The sequence below is a fragment of the Dendrobium catenatum genome, unplaced genomic scaffold (assembly GCF_001605985.2).
Source record: "Dendrobium catenatum unplaced genomic scaffold, ASM160598v2 fragScaff_scaffold_998, whole genome shotgun sequence".
NCBI classification, from domain to species: Eukaryota; Viridiplantae; Streptophyta; class Magnoliopsida; order Asparagales; family Orchidaceae; genus Dendrobium; species Dendrobium catenatum.
This window is the reverse complement of record NW_021319460.1, coordinates 257,374-272,801: the sequence shown is the minus strand read 5'-3', so window position 1 is coordinate 272,801 and position 15,428 is coordinate 257,374. Positions and strand designations below refer to the sequence as shown.

The window sequence follows — 15,428 nt, the reverse complement described above, 5'->3', positions numbered from 1 at the left end:
ATCAGTATTGAAATGGAAGTACTTGAAGCACTTGGAAAGTCTGTTGAAATTTTTCAAGTAAAAAATATTTCTTTAAACATACTTGATTATAAGTTCTTAAATAATAAGATGAACAAAAATTTACCTAAAGGACCCAAAAAATCCCTAATTGGAGTCAGGGTATCCGATTCTTTTGTCACATTATTATATCTCGATGAATTACTTCTGAATTGGATTTCATTCAGAAATCATATGTAAGAACCATAGCATTTCGTGATTAATTGGTAAATGAACTTTGATTCTCTTCTCTATCAACCAATAATGTTGAGGTCTTTTACATGGTTAAAGATCAATTGTTTGAAGTCCAGGCACAGCATAGCATGGTACTCTTTCTACCGCTAGGTTAGTACCAAAAAGGTTTAAAAATGAGAAAAATAAAAAAGGAATAATTGGGAATTTATTCGATGTAGAACACTCATATGGATAAAATTATTTGAACCATTCACTGGAAAAATTGTTCTACACTTCTTACTTGGTGTAGCTTGTTACATTTGTCATGAGTGGGAACTTAGTTTCTGTCTGGGTATGCGCACTTGGATTGTTGTTGCATATTCAACTCCTATTGCGGCTGCTACAGCTGTTTTCTTGATCTACCCTATTGGTCAAGAAAGTTTCTCTGATGTAATATGTTCCAAGGGTTGGGTTGTTCGCCCATTAAAACGGTACGTGAGCTGGGTTCAGAACGTCGTGAGACAGTTCGGTCCATATCCGGTGCGGGCGTTAGAGCATTGAGAGGACCTTTCCCTAGTACGAGAGGACCGGGAAGGACGCACCTCTGGTGTACCAGTTATCGTGCCTACGGTAAACGCTGGGTAGCCAAGTGCGGAGCGGATAACTGCTGAAAGCATCTAAGTAGAAAGCCCACCGCAAGATGAGTGCTCTCATATTCCGACTTCCCCAGAGCCTCTGATAGCACAGCCGAGACAGTGGCGATTTCTCTGCCCCTGCGGCGATGGAAGACTCCTAATCAGAACTCATTCTAATAATAATGGTGGTCGTTCTCATTTTTTTAGAAATATCAAAAAGATTTCTATTCCCCGCTTAAAAATGAATACTCGGATTTTAGTTTAGTGGAAAAAGCCCCTTATCGGATTTGAACCGATGACTTACGCCTTACCATGGCGTTACTCTACCACTGAGTTAAAAGGGCACCTTTTTTTTCGATTCATGACCGGAACAAAGGGGATAAGATAGATGGAGAGAGAGAGAAAGAGAGAGAGAGAGAGAGAGGAGTGTCGAAAAGCATTTATCTACTTCAACCATCTAACTTATTCTATCAATAATATCTCCATCTATTTTACTATCACTCTGAACAATAGACACAATATATATAAAACGAGTACATTTATATGACTGCAGGCAAGCTAAACAAATCATTTCATTCTCAGAAAAAAATAAAACTTCTACAGTTATATTTCTAGTGGTCGAAAATAAAAGCCCATTTCAAATTCACATATTGTTAGAAGGATCTGCAACCTAATTAAAAAAGAATGCAAATTTTGTACTGTATAATTTCACATAATTTATAATTGCTCCTTTTTGTTCCCTCGTCAACAACATTGGCCTTCAATCATTTTGTACAATCAATAAAATTCGCTACATTTTACATCAAAGTCGCTAGTTTGTCAAACAGATTCCAAAACTTGAACAAGCAAAAATATAAAAAATAAAAGCCCAAAGTTCCCATCTTTGCAGTGCAGCAGATATAATAAATTATTCAAAGCTCTAAAACACTACTTATTATCAGTAACAGCTTATCTGGACATGTTACCTGTCTACGTTATATATACACTATGGATACTCTGCTTTAGAAGAGCCAGACAAGGACCAGCCATGCTGCAACATTGGAGTTGAATAATGCATATCATGCTTTAGACCAATTTTATGAAGCATTTTAACGAGCCAGAAAAGATTGAAGGAATTTGAGATGCAATATCACAATTTTAATGTCTCTTATTCAGTTGAGGTGTTGGGCTCAAGTTGTGGAACTATAGCAGAAGAATGTTCTAGCCACGAAACACGAGCAGCTCCAATGAGCCGTTCGGGGAGCTCCTCATAAGTATTTGCCTGTTTCAGACAATTTTAGAATGAGCAAAAGGCAGAGAAGGTTATGTAAAAATCTGCAGCAGTAGTTAAATGGAATGGGAAGATCTAAAGCACTAAGCAATTTTTTTAATTGACAGACATAAGCAGAAGATTAAAGCAGCAAACTGAAGCTTGGATACACAACGCGAAAGAAATAACAATGTAACTTAAATAGCGTGGTGCTTACTTTCAGTAAGTCTCTTCAATATAATACAAATGTGTTGGAAAACCCAAATAAGAGGATACCAAGAAGTGCGAGAAAACTTCCCAGATATTTTAAAAATTGGGACAAATTTATTCTCTTGCTTTATAGCATCAAATTCCATTCTCAAGAAATAACAATGTAACTTAAATAGCGTGGTGCTTACTTGATTATATCTGAGAGAACCCAGTAATATGGCGAACATAGCCTAGCCCTGTCATCATGATCGGGATTAAATGTAATAAACTTACAAAATGAAGAGCACGTGCATCATTTTTTATTTCCAATTCAAGTTTTCAAGTCATCCGACCAACAAATCCCTAGGCTGCATGCAATTAACTCCTAAGGCTACGGAGTCCAAGAGTAAGGGCAACAATAAACTCCTTTTGATAAAGAGGACTAAGAAGGCCAAAGCCTATAGTTTTTCAAAATGATGGTACTGCCTACTATGATTCAACAGGGACATCGATGGTCGTCCCAGAGATGGGAGCGACAATTACAAAGTTCATGAAGGCATTGATTTCCACAATGGTAGAGGCACCAATGATGCAGTCTCGGAACCTAGAAATGAAACAACAAGAACAGAGTCATGGGCAACAACGGCAGATACCTTCAACAGGTTATGGAAGACTATCCTCAAAGACGTGTTTATATGCTAGTTCATGGATGGGAAGTAATCATGAACAAGTCCAACACGATAGAGGCAAAAGTAGGGTAGGTGGTAGCCATATCAGAATCAAAGATGAATTTAATGTTCAAGAGATTGCCTGTAGAGGCTCAAACTAGCATGCTGATGAAGGTCCATCTAGAAAGTACCTCGGTACAAGAGATGTTGCAAGACTAACCATCATAAGAAGCTAGGGACTGGCCGATCTCAACAAGCAGACCGAGGAGGTAAGGTGCAGTTGGTCATGAATTTAACATAATTGCATACCTAGCTTATTTGATCGAGAGATGATAGCTAAAGCTGCAATTGGTCATGGAGGTTGGCCGGAGGTAAGGTGCTCGGGTGGGGGACTCAGTTATGTGCTAGTGTTGGGTTGGCCGGTTAGAGTAGAGAGAGAAGAAAGTGATTTGGCTATTTTGTACGGGTGAATTTAGGAAGCAGGGAAAAGAGGGGAGAAGAATTCAGAGAGGTCGATAGAGGAAATCAGAGAAGGAAGAGAAGAGAAAGGGAAAAGAGGTAAGAAAGTTAATTGGTGCATGTAAAAAAATTGTATGAATTGTATTTTTAATCTTTTTGATTTGGTAATGTTCTATTATTGATTAGGACACTCGTAAAAAAAAAAGGGAATTGGTGCTTATAGCCATGTGACGGGAGAATTGGAAGATATGATTATTATGAATCAAATGGTTGTATGATTTGGGTAGCAAATGGTATGGATTCTTAATTCAGGTAATTTAAGGTTGATATAGTTACCTTATATGCACAAGAGAATGTGAGGCATCCAATTTGGCGAGTTAGAGCACCGAAGATGTAAGGTATGCAATTATGTTAAATTTAATAGGCAAATTGACTTTTTTTATGTATGCATCAATGTATTTTAGTAGCAGTGTAACTAGTCAGAAGTGTAATACATAGTCATTTCACATATCATTATTTGGGAGATGTGAGTAGGTTTTATATACTACTACATGCAATTTCATTAATTTAAGACATGTGAACTATCCAGTTAGATTCGCTTATACATTGATATATCGTACAACCATACTGATTCACTAGAATATTTATATTTATACATAGTCGATGGACACATAACATATATAGGCAAAAGCAAACGAAGATATAACCCTGAGAAAATTTCATGTTAGGTGATAGGTGAGTGGAGGCAATGCAACCCAATGGAGACGGTGTTGACTTATACATGGGAAAGCTTATAAGCTATGATATGAGGCTTATGTGCTATAGAGGAATTTTAACCTCAAGAGTTTACGAGCTATAAACCTAGACCTAGAAATCCTAACATGACACATCCTGAAGTTTAAAAAAAGAAAAGTTATGAAACGAACATAAATCACAACTATGATTGTATGATTTACATATCCTATAAAAATGAATTTGGCTTATAGTGATGGTATCAACACTATAAAACATACAATTCAATGGGTAACTCACGTGAGCATTTTATATATTGCATGCCTTGCATATTACTTATGACAGTTATTATAGCCTCAAGCAGTTTGCACAGGTTTTTTATGCACATATCGAGTTACTCGTTGATTTTCATATTATTAGTCCCTCCTTACATTTGATTATTATATTAGAGTTGTAGATTTTTATGGACATCATAGCTCACTAGATTATTATTCTAGTTATTTTTACAAGAAAAGGGTAAGAAAAAGTGAAACCAGAATAGGTCCAGGTTCAATTCTTATTTTATGTTTACTTTTATCATTATAAGAGTAAAAGTGGAGGTCAGTAGTCCATTAATAGTTACAAATTTGATTTTTGTTTGTAGCTGCTTTGTACAGGAAAAATTTTTAAAATAAAATTTTGGACCGCTTTCACTTGCAATTGATGTATTAATCTATGATGCATTTTATAATATAATGCTTTGAAGGATATGAATTGTTATGAAAAGTAGTAGAATATAGTGTAAAAGATTGTTGGAATCACCTTGTTGCATCTTGCATCAATTAGTAGGAATTAGGTCAGCATAGGGCGCAACAGAAAGTGGTATCAGAGCAAGAATTAAAGGTCGAGCAAATTAGTGCGGAATCGTGATAGGATCCAATATTTAGGGTGAAATTACTTAATATGATTCAATTCCTACGGAGAATAGGTGGGTCTAATTTGTCTAAGATGGGATCTGATTACAAGGTGAGGTCACTGTCCTAAGTAAAATGTGGGCGCTAACTAAAACCCTCGCAGCAACTTCTACCTGTAAATGATTTTTTTTTAATGTTTGATTGCATGTTTGAGATATGATTTAGCACTAAATTATGATGATCTTCATTTTGTACCACGAGTTATGGCTAAGAGAGTTCCTGAGGGAACAAATGGCCAATTGGCACAGCCTTATCGAATACCTAATGGTCCTAAGGATCTTACATCAGCTAAGGATAGTGCACTTAGGGTGGAGAATGTGCCTGTTGTGCCCGATTCTACAGCATTGATGTTAAGGACAATGATGTAAATGCGAATGATGATGCAAATGATGAAAAGAAATGCAATGATTAGTCGGCTCAATTGTACCCACTGCAACAGCTGCACCACCCCCAATAGTTAAGTCTGTGGAACCTACAATTCCTTGCAGCAATACCAGTATTCCTTTGCATGTGGAGATAAATGAGAATCTAAAACTATTTCAAAGTCTGAACCTACCTCTATTTAAGGGAAGAGTGGATGCCAGAGTTGTTGAGGATTAGCTTATCAGGATTGAGAAGATCTTAAATGGTATGAAATGTTCCCGTGAAAGATGGGTATCTTTAGCTATTTTTTTATTGGAAAGTGAAACTGAGCGGTGGTGGATAGTTCAGCATTTGGAGAAATTTGATAGTAGACCTAGGAATTAATCACTTGGAAGAAATTTAAACAAGTGTTTAGAGACCGGTATGTTCCTCCGTCAGCAAAACAAGCGCTGCAAGAGAGCTTTGTGAATTTGATTCAAGAATCCAAGACTATACTCAACATGAGGTAGCATTTACATATTTATCAAGATATGCTCCTCAGCTTATTAGTACTCCTATAGAGAATCGCTACAAATTTTCAAAGGATGGATCAACTACGACAACCACTTATTCCTTTACTTATCAAAGTTTTTTTTTAATGGTGGAGAGTGCCCGATTGCTGGAGAGAGATTTGAAAGTGGTGAGACAGAGATGGGAGGCAAGCAGTAGGAAGAGGAACTTAAACGCAAAGGAGTTCAATTTAAGAAGCAAAATATTATTCAAGGGTAGCAACAACAACAACCACAAGACCGTAGGGTCACACACGTTAACAACTTATACTACATTTGGGAAACCTCATATAGGAAAATGCTTGAGGAACTTGGGAACGATGTTACCTCTATGGAGAAATTGTCCCAAATATATACAGAGAGGCAAAAGAGCATAGGAATGTTCAAGGGATAGAGCAGCACAGAGGAGCAAGGTTAGCATCATAGTTTAAAATTGCGCAATCTGAGGCGCGCCTTTGCGTAATTTGCTTCAAAATAGCCTCAAAGCCTACGCAATTCTCAAGCATCATGAGGCGTACGCCTTAGGTGGAGTGAGGCGCGCCTCACTAGCGTTATTGCGCAATTTCCTTTGAGGCGTACGCCTCAAATATGAGGGCCCACTTACTTAAAAAACCTCTTAAATTCTTCCTTATACCCACTTACCCTTCTGAAGACCCACTTACCCGACCAAAGACGGTAACTGAAGCCGCACAGGAAGCACGCAGACGCCCGATTCGGCTCTCCCGCACATTTCCGCCGCCTCTCTCACCGGCGCCGCCTCTCGCCGGTGAGTCAATTGTTTCCGGCCTCCCCTCCACATCACTTCTTCAAGTGTTCTTAAGGTTCTTATTAAGTTTAGGGTTTGATTTTTCAACTTATAGGAAAGCTAGGGTCATAGTTCTCGGTACCGCTAGGTACATGCTCGGTACCGCTATGTACATGCTCGGTACCGCTCAGTACATGCTCGGTACCGCTCAGTACATGCTCGGTACCGCTCAGTATTTGCTCGGTACTGCTAGATACATGCTCGGTACTGCTCAGTACCGCTAGGTACATGCTCGATACTGCTAGGTACATGCTCGGTACCGCTAGATACATGCTAGGTACCACTCGGTATCTTCCCATACAAGCAACTTACGAACTTTAAAAACAAACTGAACTTCAAAATTACTCTTCCAATAAAATTTTGTTCTGGTGGCACTGCCCCCAAAAACCCCCGCATGGGCGCTGCCCCCTTGGCAGTCCGACATATTGTTCTATTCATCATCTTTAGTAATAGTTGTTAGTGTTAGTCTACTTCTTCATAAGTGCATGCTTTGATTGGAAGACATTGGACTTTATAGGAGAGGAGGAAGGGGTGAGGACTTTAAATGTGAATTCTTGTCTTATGGACAATATTATTTCATATTCATGCTTATTATTTTATGTTTTTGTGTTTTATTTTGCATTTGTGCTTTAGGAAATATGGTTAGGGGCCAGGAAAAGACAAATACGACATTGCGGCGTGACCCTTCTTAAAAATACATTGTGCAAGTTGATGTAGGAGGCGGCGATAAGACATATGTGTACTTAAAATGTAATTTTTGTGATAAGGTGGTGAAGGGAGGAGTAACTCGAATGAAGAAACACTTATCCGGCTCACATAAAAATGTAGCACCTTGTGCGAATGTTCCGAATAAGATAAAGGAGGAAATTACATCTTATATGAAAAAGAGTACTACGACCAAACATTTACAACATGAGCAATTTGATGAAATGATCGAACATGATGCTTGCTATAAATAATAGAGGTGCGCATGTAACATCAAAATCTGCTCCAGGATCGTCCGGGCTGATCTGGATCGTCCCAGGACAATCAGTGCAATTTTTGTTCCAGATTCTGTACAGAAGTTCCAGGAATGATTTCCTGTAGGGATCGTCCGGGCCGATCTGGGATCGTCCCGGGACGATCAGTGGATGGCACAAGTCAGAGAATAGAGGTTTTTATCGTCCAAGAAAATTAATTATCGACCTGAGAAATCGTTCCAGGCCGATTCAATTTTGTTTAGATCGTCCAGGACGATCGTGCGATCAGTCGGGCCGATCAGAGTATTTTAAAGCTGAAATCAAGTCATTTTGAAGAGAGAGAGAAAATCATAAAAATATCTAAAATCAGCCGACGAGAGAGAAGGTCGAGGGCAAATTTGGAAAAGCTGATTTTCGGGCGACGCCGGTCCGTTTTCGTTCGACGAGACTGTTGAAGATATTGTTGTACGCAAGGTAAGGCACAATCCGCCTTTCTCAATTTTCAGAACCGTCGTGTTTGGCGGTATTATCTGTCCGGAATTGATTTTGTTCGTGATTTTCGTCCGTATTTCCCGTCTGGTTCAGTTTTTACCGCGTAACTTTCCGTATGTTGTTGAAGTGCCGAGTGTGCACATTTTGGTTATTTTCTGAAGATTTTTGTCCGGGTATCTTGAATTCGGCGATGTTTTATTTCGACTGTATTTTTCTACGATGTCTAAAAATGTTGTGGCAGTAGAATTAAAGTCTTGCAATGTCGTTGTGAACATTCTGTGCAAATTTGGTATTCTGTGATTTTTCAGGAAAATTATGTAAATTCCGTATACAGCCGTTGTGCTGCCCGATTTTTGTCTAATTTTTGAATTCGTCCGGATTTCTTCTGAATTTATATGCTATCTGTATATGCTATATAAAGGGAGTTATAAGGGGCCTGGATCCTAAGAGATTCAGTTAGTGTCTGAGAAATCTGAAATGAGCTCAATCTGAAATCTGATATCTGTTCTGTTCCGGATCTGATGAATTCTGTTCTGGTGCTATAAGCACATCTGTTCTGGTGCCGTGAGCACAAAGGGAGGCATAAGGGGCCAGAATCCGTAGAGATTCTGTCAGTGTCAGGGAATTTAGCTATTAATTACAATACTATCTGATATCTGATTTGATATGACTTCTGTTTCCGTACAGTTCTGTCTGATCTGTTCCGTTTAGATCTGTTCTGATTTGATATCTGTTCTGATTTGATATATGTCTGTATCTGTTCTGATTTGATCTGTTTCGTTTTGATCTGCACGCTTTTAATATATGTCTGATTCTGTTCTGGTTTCTGTACGGATTTAGCTTGAAGTGGTTGGTTTTGGATTATGGAAGTTTTGATAGGAGGTTGTCGCTTTGCTGAGCTGTTGAGCTCACCCTTATTTTCTGCGTGGTTTTCAGGTTCTGGCAAAGGGAAGGAGGTCTTGGATTAGAGTTCATAGTCTGATCAGTTATAGGTATTTTGTACTTTTTGATTTTTGTACAGTCATGGCTTTTCTTCTTTGTTCTTTCTGTCAGCCATGTACTGTATTTGTAGATGATTATTTTGAGGAAATAAAAAATATAGATGATTTGTTTCACTGCATTTGATGTTTCATAGTAGCTATGTGTGTCTGTTTTGAGTTGAAATATTTGGAAGAATCAGTTCCGAAGCAAATTCCAAAGCCAGATCCTGGTCTGTTTGTTTGGCTGGTCGCGGCCCGGTGCGGGCGGGATCCGTCCCGGTCGGGTCGTGACAGCGCAGGGTCCTATGGACCAGTATATGACTAATCCATGAGAGGATATAGGACAAGCACAGATGATGCATGCGGCTGGTACCAGAGAGGGTCGACGGCAGGTTTGCATGGATATTGACAGACTTTTTTTTTTTTAGAATGCCATACCATTTAATGTTGCGACATTGCCGGCCTACTTCAATATGTTCAGGTCTGTAGGGTTGTATGGGAGAGGGTTGAAGGAACCTTCCATGTACGAGTTACGAACATAGATTTTGAAGGAGCTACAAAATACAAAGCAGAGCATTGATGAGATTAAACGGACATGGAGTGAAACTGGTGTTACCATTATGTCAGATGGATGATCTAACATGAAGAGCAAGAGCTTGATTAATATCCTTGTCAATAATCCCTACGGCATGATGTTTTTACGATCAGTTGAATCTTCAGATGAGGTTAAAAATGCTGAATTCATTTTCAATTTAATAGATAAGGTTGTTGAGGAGATTGGGGAGCAATTATTTGTTCAGGTGGTGACTGACAATGCCAGTGCATACAAAGCAACTGGTCAGATGTTGATGGAGAAGAGGAAACACATATATTGGACCCCCTGCGCAGCACACTGTATCGATCTCATATTGGAGGAACTTGGTGATTTACCTCAACAAAAGAGTGCTCTTTCTAGGGCGAAGAAGATCACAAAGTTCATATACAACCACTCATGGGTCTTAGCCTTAATGAGAAAGTTTTCAAAGAAGGAAATCATTCGCCCTGCAACCACTAGGTTCGTTATTCTACAGGTTTGCTACATTTGTTCACTACAAATCATTTTCAATTCTTAATGCAAATTTATTCTACAGGTTTGCCACATCTTATTTGATATTGCTGAGCCTGTTGGATGTGAGACAACCTCTTTAAGAAATGTTTACATCAACACAATGGCTTAATTCTGCATGGGGGAAGAAAACCGAGGGGAAGGAAATACGAAGGCTAATTTTAAATGATAAATTTTGGGCTACTGTGACCTATGCCATATTGAGCACGAGACCCCTGGTACAAGTTTTACGTTTAGTGGATGCCGAGAAGAAACCAGCCATGGGTTTTATTTATAATGCTATGAATGAGGCGAAGGAGTTAATTGCACATAATTTGGGAGGAGAGGAGGCAAGTTATAGAGAGATTTGGAATATCATTGATGCTCGGTGGGAGGTACAGTTACACCGTCATCTACATGGAGCGGCGTATTATCTCAATCCTCAATTTCAATATTCAGAGAGAAAATCCTCAAACCCGGAGGTGAAGTTTGGCTTGTATCATTGCATGGAACGACTAATACCGGACCAGACCGTTAGGGAGCTTGCAGATTTACAACTTGTTCTATTTCGAAATAAGGAAGGATTTTTTGGTCTGCAAGTAGCAAAATCAACTATTGCCAAATGGTCTCCAGGTATACTTATTTTTGTAAATGAAAAACACTTTAATATGTTCTGTTTATCATTTTTCTTGAAAACAGTTGAATGGTGGATCCAATTTGGTGATTCTACCCCTGAGTTATAGAGTTTTGCTGTAGAGTTTTGGGTCTCACTTGTTCTTCTTCTGGGTGTGAGCGAAATTGGAGTACATATAGTCAAGTGCAAACAACGAGAAAAAATCGACTTTCAACAATCAGAATGAACTCCCTTGTGTATATTATGCACAACAAGAGGTTGAGAGAAAGGATGTTGAGGAACAAGGGGTTGAAGGATGATGAGAACCCTTTGGTGTGTGATGATGTAACATCTGATAATGAGTGGTTCATAAATGATGAGACAGATTTGCCATTATCAGACTTGCAATTAGAGGATCTAAGTGTGGATGTTTTAAGGGGCGAAGCAGATCAAGTGGGCACATCCATTAGTATCACACCACACACATTCACTAGCTCTGCAGCACAACAACCAAATAAAGATATTCCATAACTTCTTATATGCTATTACATTATATTTATATCAAGTGGGCAAGTAACATAATAATGATCATTCTTATTGAATAGGAAAGAGAAAAGTGAGTCACATTGAAGATGATGAAGATATGACATTCATAGATACAATTGGAGAAGAAGATTCCCTTGAAGACCCATTTAGCGATGGGACATGATTGGATTATATATGTTCTTTCTTAATTGTATTTTGGGAGTTTTGATAGACTAATATTTTATGATTTTGTACTTTGGGATAAGATTTTATTGCATCTATTTTCTTACTTTCTCCTAATTTAATTTGTCATTTAGATATTTTTATTGTATGATAGAATCTTACTATTTTTTACTTGCTAAAACCCTTAAATTCTCATTTACGCAATTCTTCGTCGGTGAGGCTTACGCCTCACAACGCCTCGAGGCTTACACCTCACACCGCCCCGAGGCTTACGCCTCGCCTCACGGACGAAAAATGCCTCGAGGCTTATTTACGCAATTTTAAACCTTGCTTAGCATAGAAGGAAAAGGGAGAAACCCCGGATGGCAATACCAAAAATGTTCCAAGCTCGAGTGTTTGCTTTAACATCCCAAGAAACCCAGAAGCTATCAAAAGGATTATAGGTATGATTACTATATTAGATGTTCCTGCTCGAGTAATTTTTTATTCAAGTGGTTCGTACTTGTTCATATTTAAAATTTTCTTTGGTAATTTACAATTGAAACCTGTTATATATTCACTGCTAGTTTGAGCATTCAATTGTCACCTGAAGATTGTATGTTTGCTACTGATTCATGTTTAATTGATATCATGATAGCTGGTAGAAAGTGCACATCTGAGTTAATTATCTTACCCATAGCTGAGTTTGAGGTGATTTTTAGTATGAATTAGTTAGTGAAATATTTTGTTTATGTTGAAGAGTAGGGTCCGATTTGATTTGTCTAAAAAAATGAGTTGTTTTACTTTCAGTGAAAAGGCAGTGAGTTTCTTTGTGCTTAATTCCATCAAGATTAATAAATGTATGAAAGGTGATGAATTGATTTTTTCTAGCAAACTTGGAGGTTAGTGAGGAGATAAATGGCCACATTAAGGCCATTCCAATGGAAAATGAGCTTGCAGATGTGTTTCCAGAAGAGTTAGTTTATCTCTAGAGAGAGATAGTGTTCGCAATTGATATTCAACCTGGAACCGCACAAATTGTAAAAATATCATATAGAATGGCCATTAAGGAATTGCAAAAATTGAAAAGTCAATTATCATAGTTGATTGAGAAAGGTTTCATAAGACCTAGTACATCCCCTAGAGTACACCAGTGTTTTTGTTAAGGACGGATCAATGCGGCTTTTTATTAATTATAAGGAGTTAAACTAGGTAACTATCGAGAACAAATATTCTCTGTCTAGGATTAATAATTCTTTTTGATCAATTAGCAGTAGCTTTTGTATTCTGACGGATCGACCCGAGGTATGATATCATCAAGTCAAAGTGAAAGAAAGCTACATTCAAAAGACGACATTTGGCAACAAGTATGGACATTATCAATTTTTGGTTATGCCGTTTGGATTGAAAAATGTCTCAGCAATCTTTATGGATATAATGAACAGGATTTTCAAAACTTACTAGGATCACTTTGTGATAATTTTTCTTGATGATATATTAGTGTATTCCAAGACTGGGGAAGAGCAAGTGGATCAGTTGAGGATTGTTTTGGGTACCTGAGAGAACATAAGTTCTTTAATATATTTTTCAAATGTGAGTTCTAGTTAAAGGGAATTGCATTTTTGTGTCACATTATTAGTGGTGAAAGTATAACATTATTGATGGGGACATCAGAGCATGGACAGTGTATCAAAGGCTTGGTCGTTGATCTACGGCCACGATTGAGGCGATGTAGTTTTGAGTCGTTTCATGTATTTGCCTTTTATTATGGTATTTGTCAAATATTATTTATGTTGTAGTTGTTTTCCCAATTTTACCCTTGCTTAAGGGAGGTAGTATGTAAGCCCTGAGGGCATTGTCGTCTTTCTAATTTTGAGTCTTATGTACAAGGCTATTTATAGCCACTATGTTTCTCTTTGAAAGTGAATGAATGAATGATTGAAAATTTTTCCCTTGCTAGATTTCTTTGTGAGGACTTGAGAGTGTTTGAGAGATGAATCCCTAGAAGAGGGAAATCGAATCACCCACCAACCTTGGAGACGGCCGGGTTTGTGGTTCTACCTTCTCTACCTTTTTTCTTTTCCCCTCTTTCCACCCTCAACTAGTCACCGGCCTAGAACTTCTTCCCATCTCTTTAAGCCGCCGACCACCATACGAATTTCCCTCTCCATTGGTTAAACCCAACCCCACTACCACCCTCACCCCGACCCTTTCTCCCATCACTCCACCAACGGCCCACCAAGCCCCCAACCGCCGACCCCTTTGGACTCTCCATTAATGCTTGCAATTACAACCTTCCTAATTGGGTTTAAATGTTTTAGGTAACTCAATTAATTTACAAATTCAATGAAATTGTGACCTAAAATATCAATCCTAATTTATGAAAGTTTCCAAATTTCAGCCCTTTAGATTTTAAAATTATTTGGGAATTAATTAAGCCTCTCCTAATTTAATAATCCAAATTAAAAAGGCTTGAATTTATTTCCCAAACCCCTCCCTCTCTTTCTACATGCCGCTGGCCCCCTTAATGGGTCCCCACCTAATTAATTTCCAACTTAAAGCTCTTCCATTTTGGAAAGATTTCAAATCCTCTTTCCTCTCTCTTAGTCGCCCCCACCCTTACCTAAATACACCCAAATCCTTTCCAAACAAAAAGGATTTGTTGGGGAAATAATTGTTTGAATTCCCTCCATCCCTCCAACCAAAAATCTGAACCTAATTCTTCTTCAAGCTTCTTCCTTCAGTTGGCCACTTCCCAACCTTCCATCTATTTGAATTCTTGAGAGAAACTTCTTTCTCTCAAGGGGATTCTTCAAGGCAAGCCGAGGATCATTACCTTCAACACTTCAACGTGTGGGAGAAGTTTCTTTCTCTCCAAGTAAACCTTCAAAGGAAGCTAAGAAGAATGATCTCATCCTCTCAACGACTTGTTTCCAGGTTTTGACAAAGGTGAACATTCTTCCCCTTTTCAATTAACTCTCTAATCCCCTCTCCTTGTAGGTGATGACGATTCTCAAGGAGCCAAGCTTCACCTTTACCTAAGCTAGTAAACGTAGGGTTTTGCTTCGTCATTCTCCAAAACCTAGTAAACGTATGATTGAGTGCACTTCATTTGTTTCTAATCTTATTGTTAGATTAGGGATTTTCGTTGAAAGCTATTATATTTGCATGTCGTTGATTTTCTTTGCTATTTTGATAATTCAAAGCTCTTATTGTGCAACTTAGCCTAAAAGGAAGTGACCGCTCTTACGTTTTATTTTGTCGTTTTATTTGCTAGTAATTCTAATCTTTATTATTCTAATCAATAAGTCGTGCAAGTTCTTTTCAAATTACTCTAAGCATTGTAGTCCTACATCATCTGGTATCAGAGCATGGTTTAGCTTAGGGTATTCATGCTAGAAATCATCCTAGGCTATTGCTTATTCATGCTTATTTAATTTTACATGCATTTCATCATTTAAATTATTTTAAATCATTGTTGTTTTGTTGTCCAGTAAATTTTTGCACTCATTTAGTGAGTTTTAAGGTGGTCTCTTAAGTATCTAGGTGCTGCCCTCAATATAACTTCCCTAATTACCTATAATACTAAATGCCTTGTTGTAGTTTGTTGTCCAAATATTTTCTGCATCGTTTAGTGGCATTCTAGAGAGTCTATCATTGCATTTAGGTGATGTCCTTTATCTAGATTCATGTCCAAGTGTCCCCTAGTGTCTAGTCATGGACCCGGAACAACTTGGAAGGACTTTAGACTCGTTGGTAGGCCAAATGAACAACATTAGCCAACAACTCAAAGTGAATCAAG

General features: G+C 38.2%; 1 protein-coding gene and 1 non-coding gene across 5 annotated transcripts in view; both read right to left on the bottom strand.

Annotated features, from left to right (window-relative positions):
- Window positions 1–1,117: 1,117 nt before the first annotated feature.
- Window positions 1,118–1,189, bottom strand: TRNAT-GGU. The gene has a single exon. It is a non-coding gene; the product is annotated as a tRNA-Thr (tRNA).
- A 347-nt stretch (window positions 1,190–1,536) lies between these two features.
- Window positions 1,537–15,428, bottom strand: part of LOC110106676 (protein ENHANCED DISEASE RESISTANCE 2-like) — a 105,637-nt gene continuing 91,745 nt past the window's right edge. For 3 of the 4 annotated variants that reach the window (XM_028697786.1, XM_028697788.1, XM_028697787.1), the window contains one exon: window positions 1,537–2,106. In XM_028697786.1, the coding sequence (XP_028553619.1) occupies window positions 1,993–2,106 (114 nt within the window). In that variant the 3' untranslated portion in view covers window positions 1,537–1,992. The remainder of the gene's footprint in view (window positions 2,107–15,428) is intronic. The other variant, XM_020836635.2, reaches the window with a different exon arrangement.